Source organism: Jaculus jaculus, chromosome 7 (assembly GCF_020740685.1).
Source record: "Jaculus jaculus isolate mJacJac1 chromosome 7, mJacJac1.mat.Y.cur, whole genome shotgun sequence".
In the NCBI taxonomy this organism is placed as follows: Eukaryota; Metazoa; Chordata; class Mammalia; order Rodentia; family Dipodidae; genus Jaculus; species Jaculus jaculus.
The window spans coordinates 39,625,437-39,645,171 of NC_059108.1; the positions used below are offsets into that span (position 1 = coordinate 39,625,437).

Here is a 19,735-nt window from a genome sequence, read left to right on the forward strand (position 1 = left end):
GCATCTTCAATGTTTTCCAGAGTTCATTGATATTTTGATTTTATAATCATCAATAAGAACACTACTTCACATTGATACATACTACAAGGGCTGGACAAATGGCTTAGTGGTTAAGGTGTTTGCCTGCAAAGCCAAAGGACCCAGCTTCGATTCCCCAGGACCCACATAAGCCAGATGAGCAAGGAACATAAGCATCTGGAGTTCGTTTGCAGTGGCTAGAGGCCCTGGTGTGCCCATTCTCTCTCTCTCTACTCGCTCTCTCTCTCTCTCTCTCTCTCTCTCCTTACAAATAAATAAAATATTTTCAAAACTACACACTACAAAATGACAGAAGTATGTTTAGGGACATTTCAGAAACTATTAGAAATTCTGTCCCAAGCCTAAGCCAAAATGCACTTAAAGATGTCTCCATACAACTCAAGTCAGAGACTGAAGTAGAAATTTGTTAAATCAAATATTTTTTATTGATTTTATTTATTTGCGAGAGAGAGAAAGAAAGAAAGAATAGGCATACCAAGGCCTTCAGCTGCTGCATATGAACTGCAAATGCATGTACCACCTTGTGCATTTGGCTTACATGGATACTGGGGAATTGAACCAGGGCCCTTTGGCTTTGCAGGCAAGTGCCTTAACCACTAAGCCATTCCTCCAGACCGAAAATCAAACATTATAACACAAGATAATCTCAAGATACACTAATTTGATACTTAGATGCTGAGGAATAACCGTGGGACTATATGAAAAGTCTTTGTTTTCTATAATTAAACCACTGTTTTGATAAGAACCAAAATCATTGTACATACAGTAAAAACAGTGCAATTCAGAACAATCACCTCAAATCTGAGCTGAGGTGTTTCAGATGACATCTGCTGGAGATGCGTGTGGGACACACTGGCAGTGCTTAGTGCATGTGTTGCTTGTTCAAACCACGCCTGCAGTGATGTCAACAGTGCAACACGCGCAGTGCTGCCGGGAGCAACTCACAGTCATGATACTCTTGATTTTTAAAAATTTTGGGGGCTGGAGAGATGGCTTAGCAGTTAAGCGCTTGCCTGTGAAGCCTAAGGACCCCGGTTCGAGGCTCGGTTCCCCAGGTCCCACGTTAGCCAGATGCACAAGGTGGTGCATGCATCTGGAGTTCGTTTTCAGTGGCTGGAGGCCCTGGTGCACCCATTCTCTCTCTCTCCCTCTATCTGTCTTTCTCTCTGTGTCTGTCGCTCTCAAATAAATAAATTGATTAATTAAAAACATTTTTGGTCCCAGCACATAAATCTCTTGCCAAAATTTCCACAACCATATTTAATTACTCTACCCCGTTGGTGGACATGACCCACAGTTTAAGAAGCTGTATGCTTTAAACCAACTATGGGCACAACCAACAAAATTAAGTTCCAAAGCAACTCAATTCTGGCAGGTGGAGAGAGTTAATGCTTCTTTGTATGAACAAAAAGATAGTAACTGTCATTACCTTTAAGGACAGAAATATGTTGCCGGCTCTCCCCATCTGTAGGATAACTCCTGAATTCAATATCTTCACCATCTTTTAATTCAACCTTATCATAGCCATACCAGCCAAGGAGTTCATTCATGGTGTTCTCTGCAAAGTTCTGAAAGAGAAGCGTAAGTCACTACTTATTTCTACGATCAATAACTATTTGAAAAGAAAGCATAAAGTAAATGCTGCCCTGCCCCATTGCATGCCAGTCCTACCCACTTTCCCTAGCTGAGTGTTCACTCTTAACTCATGTTCAAATGGGGCAATGCATTTAAGCCACACAATGATGCATCCAATTATGCCAGGCCTTCAGACATCTGCAATTTAAAGATGGTAAGAAAAACATATTTGCCAGTTTTGCTACAAATAGGGAATCTTATTTAGGCATATTTTTGGCAAAATCTATATCTCATGCTAATACAAAGACATTGAAAGAGAGCCAAGTTTGATGGTTCACGCCTTTAATCCCAGGGTTCAGGAGGTGGGGGTAGGAGGATTGCTGTGAGTTCAAGGCTACCCTAAGACTATATAGTGAATTCCAGGTCAGCCTGGGCTACAGCGATACCTTACCTCAAAAAATAAAACATAATTTTTTTTAAAAAGACACTGAAAGAAAAACCACAAAACCACTTTAAAAATGATTTTGAAAATAAACTACAATTAAGCTTTTTGCACCTCCAATTAATTTAAATCAGAATTACTTTCTGATTTAGGTTTTGTTACTTAATTAATCACAGATTGAACAAAATCTGAGCAAAAATAATTACTAAATTGTCACCACTACCATACAAAAAAAAAAAAAAAAAAAAAAAACTCAACAAGGGATGAAGAGAAGATGGCTTAGCAGTTAACGACCCTGCCACTGAAAACTAGCTCCAGACACATGCATCACTTTGTGCATCTAACTTATGTAGGTGCTGGGGACTGGAACCAGTCAGGCCTTACAAGCAAGTGCATTTATCCACTGAGCAAACTCACCAGCTCAAGTGGATTTTTAAAATTTTATCTTTTTATTTATTTTGTTTTTTCAAGGTACGGTCTTTGTCTAGCCCAGGCTGACCTGGAATTCACTATTTAGTCTCAGAGTGGCCTCAAATTCATGGCGACCCTCCTACCTCTGCCTCCCAAGTGCTGGGATTAAAGGAGTGCACTACCAAATCCAGCTCCCAAGTGTATTTTTTTTTTTGTTTTGTTTTTCGAGGTAGGGTCTCACTGTGGTCCAGGCTGACCTGGAATTAACTCTGTCATCTCAGGGTGGCCTTGAACTCATGGCAATCCTCCTACCTCTGCCTCCCGAGTGCTGGGATTAAAGGCGTGCGCCACCACGCCCGATCCAAGTGTATTTCTTAAATCAGTATATAATGTGTTTTATTAGTCATTCTTCATGAAATTAAAGGTTTAAGGCTGGGGAAATGACTCACCAGTTAAAGATGCTTGCTTGTAAAGCCTGTTGTCTGGGTTCAAGTCCCTAGTATCCATATAAAGCCATATGTACAAAGTACCATATGCATCTGAAATTCATTTGCAGCAGCAAGATGCCCAGTCATGCCCATATCTATCTATCTCTCTTCCTCTCTCTCAAATTAATAAATGAAATTTTTTTTTAGATTTTATTTTTTTTATGTATTAGAGACACAGAGAAGGAAAGAGAGAGAAAGTGAGAATGGGTGCGTAAGGGCCTCTAGCCACTGCAAACGAACTCCAGATGCATGCACCACCATGTGCATCTGGCTTACATGGGATCTGGAGAATCGAACCAGGGTCCTTAGGCTTCAGAGGCATATGCCTTAACTGCTAAGCCATCTCTCCAGCCCAAAAATATTTAAATAAATAAATAAATAAATAATAGGTCTATATGTGATGCAAAAGTATCAAAAAAGGAAAACGTTAAGTTACTAGCTAGCCCAGATTTGGAATAATGCATTAAACTATTTTATGAACTGTTAGTTAATATATAAATTAAAGATATTATTGCTTATAATACCATATATTTATCAAAGTTATTATATTTCATTTGAAAATAATGGCGTTTTACCTTATGATTTAATACCTTATGTCAAGTGACTATTTTTTATTAATTTATCGATTGCCAGATCTGTCTGGAAACTAGATTATAGCCTATGCATGGTATTAATCTTCTTGCTTAAACATCTGTCTGAACCTTCTGAACTGAACTAGGAAAACTATATATCCTAACCTCTATGGCTAGGAGAATCTTTTATTCTTCTTCTTAGAAGTTGTCATTTCTGCATTATACTGCAGTATATAATTCACATACCTGAAACAGACCACCCCCACTAAGCCTTAGTGAGTATTGCCTCAACATGTGACTCTCCCGTCTTCTTGAATTCCACAACTTGAGATTTCAGCAGGGTTGCATAAAAGATAAGACACTATTGATTGCACAAAAACAAACTTGCCATTTCAAACCACCCACAGGATGCTACATTTTTGGCTTTGGTGCCCACTTAAGCTCTGAGCTCCAACTGGGACAATCTGTGATGGTTTAGTGTACCAGCAATTATAAGGAAAAAAATTCTAGCCAGATTGATTGGGTATCGCCATCCACAAGGCCAATAGCCAGCCATATCAGCTTTAGTGAAGCACTTCTCTTTGATGGCTGGTCATGTCCACATTAAATAGACACTCTTCATGGCTGCACAAAGATGGTAGGCTCCGTAAGGAACAATAAGCTTAGCAGCTTTAGGAATACTACTGAAGAAGACTGGGCAGAATGCTGCTCCACTCCATCAAAAGATACCCTTTAAGAAGGCGCCACTCCCCACTAACATCTAATTCACTGAGCTGAGTGCCTGGCTCAAGAATGCTTCTGGGCTGGAGAGATGGCTTAGCAGTTAAGGTGCTTTCCTGTGAAAACTAAGGACCCAGGTTTGACTCCCCAGAACCCGCATAAGCCAGATACACAAGGTGGAACATGTATCTGGAGTTCTTTTGCAGTGGCTGGAGGCACTGGTGCGCCCATTCATATTCATTCTCTCTCTCTCTCTCTCTCTCTCTCTCTCTCTCTCTCTCTCTCTCTCTCTCTCTCCCCCCTTTCTCTCAAATAAATAAATAAATAAATAAAATATTAAAAAAGAAGAATGCCTCTGTAAACACAAACTCCATCAGGGTTTCTGGCAGCAGACATCTCCAAGGATGAAGCTTACCTTGCATTAAAAAAAAAAAGCCAACAGCATTGAAAACCAAGTTCAAGCCATCCTCTGGGTCTGTGTGCCATTTGTCCAAATCTCTAAGCAAACCGGGCTAACAAAATATAATTTTTTGCCTAAAACTGGCTAGTACACCCAGTTTTGTGCACCATTTGTATCCAGATGTCATGTTCTCTGTTCTGTCTAACCTCTGAAGTCACACAAAGGCAACAGATGCATAATTCATGCATCAACCTCCCAGCCAAGGACATAGGTTTGTTTGGTGTAGTCCAGCTGCAAATCCATTCAATCCTTTCAGAAACAATCTTATGGATGGGATCCAGAATTTTCTGACATTTAGGTAAAAACTAAAATCTCCACTTGATTGCATTTTTTAAAAGTTGTGATGAAGAAAGAATAGTACTTTTTTTTTAAAATTTTTTATTTATTTATTTATTTGAGAGCGACAGACACAGAGAGAAAGACAGAGGGAGAGAGAGAGAATGGGCGCGCCAGGGCTTCCAGCCTCTGCAAACGAACTCCAGACGCGTGCGCCCCCTTGTGCATCTGGCTAACGTGGGACCTGGGGAACCGAGCCTCAAACCGGGGTCCTTAGGCTTCACAGGCAAGCGCTTAACCGCTAGGCCATCTCTCCAGCCCAAGAATAGTACTTTTTAGCTTATTTATTTGAAAGCGAAAGCATGGGTGTGCCAGGGCCTCTGGCCACTGTAAAGCAATCCCAGACATATGTGCCACTTCGCACATCTAGCTTTTTAGGTGGGTACTTGAAAATCAAACCTAAACCAGCAGCCTTTGCAAACAAAGCTCTTTTGTTTTTTCTTTTGGTTTTTCGAGGTAGGGTCTTACTCTAGTTCAGGCTGACCTGGAGTTCACTATGTATTCTCAGGGTGACCTCAAACTCACGTGCGCCACCACACCTGGCTCAAACTAAGCTCCTTTAATAGCTAAGCCATCTCCTTAGCCCTCAACTTGATTATTAGCATCAAAATCATATAATTTGCCTCTCTCCCTTTCTCTGTCAAATAAATAAATAAAATATATTTTAAAAAAGAAGAAGGGGCTGGAGAAATGGCTTAATGGTTAAGACGTTTGCCTGCAAAGCCAAAGGATCCAGGTTCGATTCCCTAGGACCCACATTAGCCAGATGCACAAGGAGGCACACATGTCTGGGGTTCGTTTGCAATGGCTGGAGGCCCTGGTGCGCCCATTCATTCTCTTTCTTTCTCTCCCCCCCTCCCTCTTTCTCTGTCAAATAAACAAATAAAAATAAAATATTTTTTAAATCATATAATTTGGGCATTTTAACTGCATCAGTTTAGTTTATAGTTATGCTGCAAACTCAGAGGCTTCATGGAACAATCAATATGAATTTATCTATTCCACAATTTCCGAGTTACTATAAATGTTAGAACATACTATAAAGTGTTCCCTTTTTTATCAGTGAAAATAAGAATAAATACTTCAGTGTTTTGATATGTGACTGCAAAAACAGAAAACAAAGGGTTTATAAAGGCTCAAGTCATAAGCCCTAACCTTGTAGGAATGGAGGGGAAACAAGATGAAAGAGAAAACAAGCATATAGCTTCCAGAAACAGACTATAATCTCTGTCATAGTCACTATTATAGTAAAAAAAAAAAAATCAGGGGCTGGAAAAATGGCTAAGCGGTTAAGGTACTTGCCTGCAAAGCCTAACAACAGGGGTTCACTTCCCCAGTACCCATGTAAAGCCAGATACACAAAGTGACCCATGCATCAAGAGTTCATTTGCCGTGGTTGGAGGCCCTGGCACACCTATTCTCTGTCTCTTATCTGTCTCTTTCTGCTTACAAATAAATAAATAGAAACATTTTTTTAAAAAAGACTTCCAAGGACTACTTTAAATTTATATAGCATTTACTTTTCTCATTGCTGAGACCAAATACCTGACAGGAAATAGCATAATTCAGGAAGGGCTTATTTTTGGCTTATAGTTCAGGGGGATACAATCCATTGTGGCCACAGTAGGCACAGAGATCATCACGTTGCATCCACAGTCAGAGAGCAGAGAGAGGGGACTGGAGAGATGGGATAGCCATTAAAGGCACTTGCTTGCAAAGCCTGACAGCCAGGGTTCAATTCCCCAGTATTCATTGTATGTAAAGCCAGATGTACAAAGTGGTGCATCTATCTGAAGAGCATCTGCCTCAGAAAGAGGCCCTGGTATGTCCATTCTCTCTCTCTCTCTCTCAAATAAATAAAAATATTTTTCAAAAGGAAGTAAAAGCTAGAGAGATAGATTAGCAGTTAAAAGGCATTTGCCTGCAAAGCCTAAGAATGCATGTTCATATCTCGAGGTTACAGGTAGGCAGATGCACAGTGATAAAAGCATGCAATGTCACACATGCACCAAAGGAGACACACACATCTGGAGTTCGTTCACAGTGGCTGAAAGGCCCTGGCGTGCTCATTCTCTCTCTCTCTCACTTTCTCTTTCTCTGTCTCTCTCTCTCTCAAAAGAAACTATTCTTGGAAAAGGAGGTAGAGAGATGAATGACTAGGTTTCAAGCCTTTCTGGTACAGAATTCCAATAATTACTTTTTGAGCATTTTTTGTATTTTTGTCTTTAAAACAATAATTTCAGGGGTCTGTAGAGATATCTTAGTGATTAAGGTGCTTGCCTGCAAAACCTAAGGACCCAGGTTCGATTCCCCAGGACCCACAGAAGCCAGTTGCACAAGGTGGTACATGTATCTGGAGTTTGTTTGGAGTGGCTGGAGGCCCTGGTGCACCCATTCTCTTTCTCTCTCTAATAAACAAATACAAAGAAAAAGTAATTTTAGGGTTGGAGAGTTAAGACACTTGCTTATGAAACCTAAGGACCCAGGTTTTGATTCTGTAATACCCATGTAAGCCAGATGCACAAAGTGGTGTATGCAACTGTGGCTAGAAGCCCTGTGTGCCCACTCTTTCTCTCTCTCCAATAAATAAATAAAATACTAAAAAAATAATTTCAATTTGAGTTGTTCCTTTCCTAAGTTTTCTGTTTTTTTACATATATAAATATATATGTAAATATATATATAGAGAGAGAGAAAGAGATAGAGAAAGAGAGGAGAGAGGAGGGAAAGGGAGAGAGAGTGTGTAAAAATGAATTAAGATTCAGAGAGAGGGGCTGGAGAAATGGCTAGTGGTTAAGGAACTTGCCGCCAGCAAAGCCAAAGGACTTAGGTTCAATTCCCCAGTACCCACCCATGTGAAGCCGAATACACAGAGTGGCTCATGCATCTGGAGTTCATGTGCAATGTCTAGAGGCCCTGGTATGCCCATTACTTCTCTCTTCTCTCTCTCCAATAAATAAATATATTTTTAAAAATCAGGGAGAATTTTTAAGGTAATAAAATGCAATAGAGATGCTGCTGTAGTTATGGGGATTGTGAAATTTGCTTCCCCTCAAAATCTTCAGTCAGCATTTCTCCGGAAGACTTCCTGCGGTAACCAAAGAGAAATCTCTTAAAAGTTTCTCCCAGCTTTAGGATTAAGTATGTGAAATCAAAGAACTTCTACTTATATGAAGACATAAAATACTTTTTGCAAAAAAAGAGACAAAATTATACTGACCATACATCACGAATTTTACTGAACAGTCATTACTTCAAGTGCTTTATCATTGCTCCCACAAACTATCAGAATGTGCCAGAAATTTCAATATTTTGGCATCTGAATTATATTTTTCAGACTGCCTCTTGCCCTTGGAAGTGACACAAAAATCCTCTCTCATACCATGTGGTCCAATTTGGTTTGGAAAAATAGGTCACTGGAGTTCTAATGATAATGTCCAATACTCTCCTTGCACTTTGCAGAGTTTCCACATGCTTTCGCTCTCTCCTTCCCCTCCCCATTCCCATGTGCTAGGTGGTTGGTTTCCACAATAAACTGTTGGTGAACCTGAGTTAAATCCTCACTTGACAACAGAAAACTCAGAGTACCAAGAAGGCAAAACTCAGGTATGGCAGATCACCCACAAAAGTCGGACCTAAAATATGTATTTTCTGACACAGGAGGCTGCTTTCTAGTACAAATTCTGCATGATCTAAAGTGTCAGCCGTTCTAAAGAATCTGCCTCTTGGGTCAACCAAGAACCTGCAAAGAAATCATACTTATAAGATATCAGTATCGTATAGAAAGGTTTCCAACTACAGCATATGTCTAGGTTAAATTTTCTTATGTTCACATTTGATCTTGGGTCCTGTACTCTCCTTAATTCATTGTATTAGTGCTCAAAATTCACAATGAAGGTCTGGAGAGATGTCTTAGCGGTTAAGCGCTTGCCTGTGAAGCCGAAGGACCCCGGTTCGAGGCTCGGTTCCCCAGGTCCCACGTTAGCCAGATGCACAAGGGGGCGCACGCGTCTGGAGTTCGTTTGCAGAGGCTGGAAGCCCTGGTGCGCCCGCTCTCTCTCTCTCTCTCCCTCTATCTGTCTCTCTCGCTATGTCTGTCACTCTCAAATAAATAAAAAATGAACAAAAAAAAATTTTAATTCACAATGAAAAGAGAGCCTTCTAAATTTCTAACTTATTGGCATCACATATGATCCTGCTTTGTACTTTTCATATATCACCCTCACCCTTTTCCTCACCCTCTTTCATTTCCTTTTCTCACTCCCACCCCAGGACTCCTAAAGAACGACCATGGTCCTAACAATTAGTCTGAAGGCTCTCTTTCTAGAGTTAAGTAAATATATGGGTCACAGACAGGTAGAAAGAAAATTGTACTATTTGATGTGTGTGTGTGTGTGTGTGTGTGTGTGTGTGTGTGTGTGTGTGTGTTTGAGAGAGATAGAGAAAGGCAGGTGGAGAATGGATGCACCAGGGCCTCCAGGTGCTGCAGAGAAACTCCAGACATATGCACCACCTTGTGCATCTGGCTTACTTGGGTCCTGGGGAACTGAACTTGGGGCCTTTGGCTTTGCAGGCAAGTGCCTTGATCGCTAAGCCATCGCTACAGCCAAATTTTATTAATTTTTAAACTTGAGTTCTTTTGCTGTCAGAAAAAGGGGGAAAGGGAAGAGTGAATCTAAATTCCCAAGACATGCATTAGGCACTATCATTACTAGAAATGTTACACAAATGTCAAAGTTCGATCTTAATAATGTTCAGTTGAGCATCTGGTTACATTCATAATAGTTTATTTCAAGGCACTTTGGAAGTTGCTTAAAATACCTGTGAACATAACAGTTTAAAGCCCTTTACAAGGGCTCATGATTTTTGAAAACACGAGATTTCAAAATACAGATAGGATCCCTGGTCATTTTATACCAGACCTTGCATATGACAGTGTATTTTCAAATTTATATCTTGTCCAACAGATCTTTAAGCATTAACAGTTCCAAGTCAGGGCTGGAAGATTGCCCAGTGGTTAAAGATGCTTGTTTATGAAACTTGGGTTGATTCCCCAGTAACCACGTAAAGCCAGATGCAAAAAGTGACCATGCATCTAGAGTTCTTTGCAGTGGCAAGTGGTCCTGACATAGCTACATTTTCTCCCTCCTCTCTCTCTCTCCCCCTCATAAATAAATAATATAAATAAATACAAATACTTTAATTAAAAAAAAATAAGAGTTCCCAACAGGGAAAGTTTGCCTTCTCTCACCATAGAAACATAATTCCCATTTTTACTCCAAACTGCAATTCTTATAGAATATATCATCTAACCCAAATATGTCACTTAAGGATAAAATCTTTTACTTTATACCTCACCTAACACAATGCCTCACGCTTAGAATATACTCAATAAATTCACTAATTCATTTAAGTACACTTACAAATAGTTTATATATTTTATATGTATATATATATGGAGAGAGAGAGAGGGAGGGAGAGAGGGAGAGAGAGAAAGAGAGAAATTAAGCAAAATTCAGAAAAGCCTGACTTTAATAAGTATGTGAAACTTTAAGATTATAAGGCTGAGGAAATGGCTTAATGGGTAAAGTGCTTGCCAATCAAGCATGAGCACCTGAGCTTGGTTCACCAGAACCCACATAAAATACCAGGCAAGTGGCACATTCCTGTAACCCCAACACTGGGGTGGTGGACACAGGGTATCCCTGGGGCCCACTGTCTAGCTAGTCTAGTAGAATCAGTAGGCTCTGGCTTCAGCAAGAGAGCCTGTGTTAAAGAAGAAAGTGGAGAGTGAATGAAGAAGACACTCAATGCCAACCTCTGGCCTTCACACGCATATGTGAATATGCGTGCACATGCATGCACATAACGCACTCACATACATGCAAAAGAAAATCGATACCAGTGAGCACTCTCATACTCCAGAGAAGTTCAATTGATAGAACTTTTATTTTTATATGACACAGGGTCCCATGAAGCCCAAGCTGGACTCAAACTCAGTATGATGAGGATGAACTTGAACTTCTGATTCTTCTCTGTGCTAGGATTACAGATGTACACCACATGCCAGGTTTATGCACTGCTAGGGATGAATCCAGAATTTCATGCGTGCTAGGCACGTACTCTACCGAGTCATATCCTCAGACCCAGATAAAACTTTTAGAAAGGATAATTTGACTCAATGACTTAAAAGCCTTAAAATTTTATATACCATTTGACTCAGGAATTATATTTCTAGGCATTTCAAGAACTATCCTAGATAAATAGGTACAGAAATATGTATGTTCTGCAATTTTTTTTCATTGTTGTCTTTTTTAAAATAAGCTAAATGCCAAACAATAGTAACTTAGTTAAATAAATTGCAATTTAGCCATACAATAAGATATTATTTGCAACTAAAATATGTGTTGTAGATAAATTTTAATGTCATGGAAAGCTATTAACAATGTTTAAATTTTAAAGAAAAAGTTAGGACATTATGAGATCATTTTTTTAAAAAAAACTGCAGGGGGAAGGGCATGAAAAGACATACATCAAAATGTTGACAGTAATTGTGTCTGGGTGGGAAAATTATAGGCTTTGTTTTTCTTTTTGCTCATTTCTATTGCTTGTTCAACTATTTTTGACATGCCTGTGTATTATTTTTGTAAAATAAAAAACTAGTTTTAATTAAAAATGAACACAGTCTCAACCATAGACAATTATATCAGTCATCTTCACAGTTCTAATGATAATAAAAAGAATCTGTCATTTGCATTACTTAACTTCACAACATTCTGACATGCATTATGATCCAAAAAGTAGAGCACGCGAGCAGTACTTTCAAAGGAAAAAGAAACGCCCAATCCCGAGCGATCTACAAGGCAGGAAGAAATGCAGATATCTCTGCTAGTTAAGGTTATGAATAATAGAACAGTCCTCTTCGGGCTGGAGAGATGGCTCAACGGTTAAGGTACTTGCCTGCAAAACCTACAGACTGGGGTTTGATTCCCCAGTACCCATGTAAGCCAGATGTACAAGGTGACACATGTGTCTGGAATTTGTTTTCAGTGGCTAGAGGCCCTGGAGTGCCCATTCTCTCTATATGCCTCTCTCTCTCTCTCCCTTTCTCAAATAAATAAACTGTCACTGAACCCAGAGCTCACTAATTTAGCTAGACAAAGTAGCCAGCATGCCCTAGCTTTTATGTGGGTGTTAAGGGTCTGGATTTGAGGTAAGTGATGTACCTTTAACTGAGCCATCTCCCAAGCCCTAGTGTTTGCATAATATTTTCTCCTTCTTGCTATGCCCATGTGTTCTGACTCACTTCTAGGGTAAAATCTTCTGCACCAATGGACTTGCCAAGAGAGATAACAGGGAGAGAGGCACAGCCTTGTTCCAGTTCTAAATGGAAGGAAGAATTAAACTTGGTCAGCAATGAGTTTCAGCTCTAGTTCCCAGGTTTGGCCCAGGGCTTCAGTCCAAGTTGTCTCGCTTAATATGGACCCTGTGGGCCACTTTTATTTTATGGTTATGCCAAGAGAAAGCTCAGGAAGCTGGGCATGGTGGTGCACATCTTTAATCCCAACACTCGGGAGGCAGAGGTAGGAGGATCACCGTGAGTTTGAGGCCACCTTGAGACTACTTAGTGAGTTATTCCGGGTAAGCCTGGGCTATAGAGTGAGAAACTACCTCAAAAAAGAAAGAAGGAAAGAAGAAAAGAAAAGGAAAGAAAGAAAGAAAGAAAGAAAGAAAGAAAGAAAGAAAGAAAGAAAGAAAGAAAGAAAGAGAAAGAGGGAGGGAGGGAGGCAGGAAGGGAGGAAGGAAGGAAGGAAAGAGAGAAAGGAGCCAGGAAGTAAAATTTAGATAAAGCAAAAGAAATATGCAAAGAGCCCTTCACAGATTACAAAGAACTTCCATATTCACAGTCCCATTGGATCAGATGGTGTAGTGCAGATGAACCACTTCCCATGGAAGACCCATTACAAGGTCGTCACTATGCACAAACTAATCAGAGTGGCCAGACTGGCACATATGGTATAGATTATATATGTTGAGCTCTGCTGGTTTCTTTACCTGATTATAGCTTTCTAGCTTCAAGTCCCTTGAAGGTGACTACAGCCATTTTGGGTCACTTAGTAGCATTTCTATCAGCTACAACCACACCAATGTGTTTGATTTTTTTTTTTTTGTTTGCTTGCTTGTTTGTTTTTGGCTTTTTCAGGGTATCGTCTCACTCTAGCCCAGGCTGACCTACAACTCACTTTGGAGTCCCAGGCATTCCTCCTAACTCTGCCTCTCAAGTGCTGGGATTAAAGGCATGCGCCACCACGCCCGGCTTCGATGAAGTTTCAAATACAAAGAATTCCTCATAACACTAATGCCCAGTTATATCAAGCCTGAGAAGAGTCTTAACTCTCCTATTGAGATATTCCAAACTTGATGGATACATATATAATTGGCATCTCAAACAAAACTTGTGTGCTTCCACATGTAACATCTCTGATGTTTTATTATGACACAGAGCAATCATCATGTGCCCACATTTTATTCCGCTTCTAAGACATTCACTGTCCTAAAAGGGTCAAAGGACTTCTACGAAACTGTAGACACTGGCCTTCGATTGACACTGTGGCAGCCGTGGCAGGTGTACAGCTGTGCACAGCTGTGTCCTATCACAGCTGCAGAACAGCCCTAAGAGTCACCAAGACTTGTTACATTGTTTTCCTCTCGGTGCCAGAGTCACTGGCAGGTCAGAGTTCCACGGGTCTTTAGTTATGCAAGAGATATTACCAATGATCAGTCTTACAGATCCTAAAAGATACATTTAGCAAATGTCACTCACCGTGAACTTTCATGTCTGTTTACATATTTTGGTTGGCACCATCAAAACAAAGTATTCTGGTTTTTTCCCTTCCTTCTACCTGTAATATCCCTTCTCTTTCAGAAAAACATTCAATAATTTTATTACAGAATGTTCATGTGGCCAACTTCTCATGCCAAAAGAGGAAGTTTTAGACTTCAGGAATATTTTTATGATCCACCATTTTTCTTCTAATGTTTTATTTTTTAAAAAGAGGTATAAAGTCCTAATAAGTAAAAGGGACATGTCCTTAGACATCAACATCCAAAAAGTCTGGTAACCCTAATGAAACAATGTATTTTCCTGGAACTCTGTAGAGAGCCACCGGTGCTCATTAATTTTTGTCCCTTTTTAAGGCCCTGTTTTTAACTTTCTTTAAAACTTCTGCTACCTCTTGGTTTCTCTAAGTCTCTCTCTCACTCTAGGAGAGCAGGGCTTGGCTCTCCGGAGCAGGACTTGGCAAGCTCAGAGGCAGGAAACGCAGAAGGGAATGAGTCTGTCAGACTCATTTTCTTCTAGTTCAAATGTTTATTTCAGCATCAAGAGGAAGTGCAGTGGTTCCTTTCCATTTCCTAGTCTCTGGAGCTGGTGAGTTGTAGGAGGTTCAGAGAATGGCCCTCTGCTGCCATTGTACTCCGAGACTCACAGGTGGAGAATAACTCTTTCCAGAAACCCACGTTTGGACAGGTCAGAGTGCTCAATGCCGCAAGCAGGACATCCTCTTGCGGGGTTAGCCTGGAGTCCTGAGTTAGGCAACCAAAAGCAATGCTGAAGGCTCAGGACCATCCCATGTCTGTTCCCAAGGGGCAAGGGCCATGCTCTGACTGCCATCAGTTCGTTAGCACTGCACATGGCACCCTTGAGGCTACTGCTCAGTAAAGAAGGTCTGACAAAAAACCTGTGAGCATTTTAGATGGGATCTGGTCCCATGCCCGCTGTTTAAGTTCCTGAGACTTACTACATCGGACACTTGCATGGTGTTTCAGCAGCTAAAACTTAAAATATACCTGTTTTTGGAATGAGCTCACTTCAACCTTATTCATGCTGACTTTTCCAATCCACACTCTTATTTCTCTAAAATTGTTGTAATGTAAAGCTATTCAACTCACTTGCTGAGCCCTGAAATTTGCTTTATTGTCTATGCAATTGACACAGGTCATTTCTAATGCCAAATGGAGACCATCAGAGACCAAACTAGACAATCTTGTGGTAAATGTCCTACTAAACTCTAACAGATGTGCCCGCCTCAAAATGTAGGCATTGGGACTAATAATTTTAAGTATAAATTACTTATGGAGAATATTTGTAGACAGAAACCTTCTTCAGCAAAGGCGAGACCCTGTGACATGTAACATAACTTACCCAGTAGTTTAGCAATTGATAAAGAAATCATACACTGTAGGTACATTAATAATAGGTTGTTTAAGAAAGTTTCCAGAACAGAGATAAAAATTTGACTTATTATCTCTACTTATAGTTTAGGTCTCTTAAGTTATACTGTTATTTGGTACACCTAAGATCACAGTTCACTGAAATCTATATGCACACACATAGTCTTAGAATATTACCACAATATTTGCCCTTACTTCTATATTTATCCTTGCACATTCACCAATACAAGCTAGCTTTTATATTATATCTACCGTGCTCTGGAAGAACTCCGGAAACTAATTAACACTTCCCTAATATTGGAATACCTTCCTGACATCCATTTATTATGATACGTGTAAGCTAATGGGATGTCAGAGACACATTACATTAGACATAACCCAATATTCACTTTTTAAAAAACCCAAGTAGTCATAATATAAATGATATTGCCATCTCTTCCAATATTCTAATACTCACTATTAAATAAGGTACACTTATCATAAGCATAGAAAAATAATCAGGTAAAATCAGTAAAAGAAGAAAAATCAGAAAAGAAGAAGAAAAAAAAAAAGTCACAGAGGTCACAAGAAGACAAACATTTCCCCTGGGATAGTATTTTCCCTGAACTACACCATAGCCATGCTATGCCAAGTCATCTACTTTTCACGCATGAAATTTTATTGTATCAAATTTAAATTTGCTACAACTGCCATGTACATTAAACCAGTGATAACAAAAATGTAACCCAATATCTGATCTAGTGAAACAGCCACCAACATTAGCTCCCAGCCACATGAAGACAATCTCCGATGCCATTACTGGTGTCAGCTAAACCTCAGCCAGTTTGTCTTCTCCAGTCGTTTTTAAATAAATAGGTGACTATCTTGATTGGGAAATCATGGAGGAAGTCTCTGGGTGAGGCAGTTTGGTCACTCCTTCTCAGTCCCCTGCATTTGCTGTACTTAAAATAGACACTTGTACCAATGTCCTTTCTATTAAACGAAGGCGGGGTGTGTGTTGGGGGGGGTAATCACATACACACCGGTCCCTTTGCTTTCAGCTCACAGAGAAGCAACTCTATCCAACCAGTGTTGAAACCTGAGTAGGTCACTGTACACCATGATAAAATTCCCTAATCCCTGGGCCAAATCTCCCTAAGGGGGGCCTCGTCCTGATCCTCCACTTCCCAGGCTGCTTCTTCCATTCGCTCTCTCCTCTTTCCCCCTTTTATTTCCCCTACCTTCAAGCCTTGATATGTGATCCGAGGTAGGGGCTCAGGTTTCCGTTTTTACAGCTTAGGCCCAGCTAGCTGTATACATTCCTTTCTTGCTGCCGGGCACTGATTGCTTCCCAGGGCTTCGTTTACACTGGTCCAGATGAAAGCTGCTCAGATGAAGGCAAACATAGGCAGGCAGCTCCAGCAGCACTGATAGGAAGCTGTACAAGGCTACATTGTGTTCTCGGTGACATTTTGTTGCACACATTTTTATACAGGGCAACCACCTTGTTATGTTACCCTACACTTCAGTTCAGGAAGCTGAAGGGATCATAATACCATGAGGGGTTGGGAAGGGTTTTGTTGCTGTGGCTTATTAATATGAAAAAACAGAAAAATATTAATGAGTTCAAAATAACCCTTTGACTTTCAGAAACTACTTCTTTATATTAAGGAGGTTTCTTGTGTGTGCTGTTTATATACCTACCAAACAATTCCACAAGACCTACTGGCACGATGTACATATGGACATGACTGAAAATTTTAGTCAAAGGTGTCTCACACTGATCCAAATCAACGAGAAAACACTCATCCTACAGGCCATTGAATTATGTGCTGCATAAAATTTTCTGTTTAATGCCACTCCAGACTGAAATGGTGAGGATTAAAACTTCAAATAGTAGGAGGTGATGTGGAAGGGAAAAAAAATAACATATTTTAAAAAGAGGAAATTCTGTGGACCAAGGTTAATTCCATCTTTAGTTCTGCAGCACTGGCTGAAAATTGTGTAATTTTTCCCCTTCGCACAATGTTGTTTTTGTTTCTTCCTCGCCAGTTCAGACAAACATCTGTTATACTGTAGAAGGACAGCTATCTCCCAAACCACGGAGTGCGCCCGCAGCCAAAGTCAACACCACCAGCCCCAAGCCCAGAGCACAGTCGGTCTTTATATCCAGCCGGGATAACATTTCACATGTTTTGATTAAAATTAGCTAATTTGTAATTCTAGAACCTATGAAACTTAAAAGCTGCCATCCATATACATCGCATTAGGCAGCGTTTTAAAGGGCCAGAGCACGCTGTGATTTCCTAGTGGCCTTCACCTCTCTCCTCTCCCCCCACCCCACTCGGGATTTAAAACAACATGGAAAAGTAATCTGTAAACTTGGGACAGGAGGGAAGGGCAAGTGAAAAAGAATGGTTACCCTAGACCAGATTCCACCTCACGAAAAGAAAACAACTTTTGCTAGTCTTTTTTTTTTTTTTTTTTTTTTTTGTCTATCATTGGAATCAATGGTGGTTTCCATTACAAAGAATGGCATTGATTTCCAAGGCAAACCTTTCCTACTTCTCGGGGCTGATTCTACACTTCATGCTTGCAGACACCACGTTCTTCAGCCCGAAATAAAAGCCCTACTTCCAAATTTGAGGTTGTTCCTCACACTTCGAGGAGCACACAAACACCTAGGTCCACACACCCGTCACGCGCGTGTCTCTCTGCTCTCGTCTGAGCCTGAGCTTCCTACAAAGCGCTCTGAGAAAACTCCTGTTCCAACCGAGACGTGATAACGCAAGAAAAGTGACTTGGTGGCATGCCATTTAAAGCAGCTTGTCTATCAAAAACACACACAAACTTAAGCAAACCTGACCAAGTCACCTGATCTACTGAGTGTATTCAGAAGGATAGATCACCCCGAGACTGTAAAACGCAAACCCGCTACTTTTTTTTGTAACAGAAACAACTGGATGCATAAAAAATCATATATATATTAAAGGAGTGGGAAAATGGATACGGAATAAAATCTTCTCCCGGACTGGGGGGAAAAAAAGAAAGAAAAAGAAAAAAAACCACAAACAAACAAACAAACAAAAAACCCTCTTAACTTGGAGGCGATCAGAGACTAGGGGCGACGAGGAGGGTCCCGGCCGAGCGGCGTCCTCCGCCCAGGTGCGAACAGCTGGAGCGCCGGGCGGCTGCGCTCGCCACCTCCGGAGCACCGCTGTCCTGGCGGGGAGCCCGGCCCCGCGGGGAGGACCTGGGGGCTGGCTCTTCCGAACAATGGGCCGGCGGCTGCGAGGGCCGAGCCGCCAGCTTACATGTGGGCCGGCCGGGGTCTGCTTAGCTCGGAAGTCAGACGTGCAACGGCGAGCGGGAGACACCGGAGGCGACCGAGAGAGAGACGGTCCCGGGGTGACAGTGACAACCGCCGCGCCGTCTCCCGCCGCGGGCCGCTTGGAGCGAAGCGGGATCGCCGCGCAGAGGACGAGCCCCGGGGTGGAGGGGGGGGAAGGAGAGGGGCGAAGGGTGGAACCGAGGGCTCGCTCCCCACGGCGGGGCGGCTCTTAACTTTGAAGGGGTCCGAAGGATGATTCCCAAAAAAGGGGGCTGGAGGGAAACCAAAACTATGCCACCCACCAGGAAAGCCTCTCTCTGCCCCGTGCCCACCCTCCGCTTGAGCGCCTGAAACAAGACGTGTGCCAAACTTGGGTCCGTGCGGGTAGACGGTGTGTGGTCCAGCCCCCTCGCCCACGCCCCATCAAAGGTGGGGAGGGATGCCGCCAGCGAGGTGGCCTCGGCTTGGCACCTGGGCATCGGACAGATGTGACAAGCGCGCCCCGGGTCCCCACACTCCTCCGCCGCCCCCCATCCCCAAAGCCAGGGGTAGCGGAGGGAAGAAAGAGCCCCCGAAATACCTTCATCTCCTCATTGATCTCTCTCTTCACTGGGTGAGCCGGCTTCCTGCTCCGCTTATTTTCCGGAGGTCTCCCTTCTTTCTCCATTTCTGCCATGTTTTTGTGTCTGGTTTCTGTGGAGATGAAATGGCTGCTGCCGCCGCCGGCGGTGGCGGTGGCGGAGGTGGTACTGATGGTGTGGCGAAGCTGGCGGAGGTAGCGGTGCCGGCGGGGCCGGGGCCGGGGCCGGGAGGGGGAGCGGGCGGGCGGGCGCGGGAGCGGCGAGCTCTCGTCTAGCGGCGGAGGACGTCAGTGGCCGTCACCGGGGAAGGGAGCTCGGGGAGTCTCGGGGATGCCGCCGCCGCCTCTCCTGCTGCTGCTGCTGCTGCCGCCGCCGCCGCCAACGCCGCCGCTGCCCGTGTCGCCGCCGCTGCCCGTGTCGCCGCCGCCGCCGCCGCTGCCGCCGCTGTTGCTGCCGCTCGTGCCGCCGCCGACGCCGCCGCCGCCACCGGGCTGCATCCTCGGGGCCCCGCGGAGTCGTCAGCCATCTTCCGTCGCTCTGTCCGTCCGCATGGGCGAGGGGGACCGCG

The 19,735-nt window shown here is 42.4% G+C and overlaps 1 protein-coding gene across 1 annotated transcript in view; it reads right to left on the reverse strand.

The window, feature by feature from the left end:
- The window catches only part of LOC101609007 (sine oculis binding protein homolog), a 199,836-nt gene extending 180,436 nt beyond the window's left edge, over window positions 1-19,400 (reverse strand). The window contains exons 1-2 of the mRNA XM_045155067.1: window positions 19,167-19,400; window positions 1,469-1,607 (exon numbers count right to left, since the gene is read on the reverse strand). Coding sequence (XP_045011002.1) covers window positions 1,469-1,607; window positions 19,167-19,262 — 235 coding nt within the window. The 5' untranslated portion in view covers window positions 19,263-19,400. The remainder of the gene's footprint in view (window positions 1-1,468; window positions 1,608-19,166) is intronic.
- Window positions 19,401-19,735: the final 335 nt, after the last annotated feature.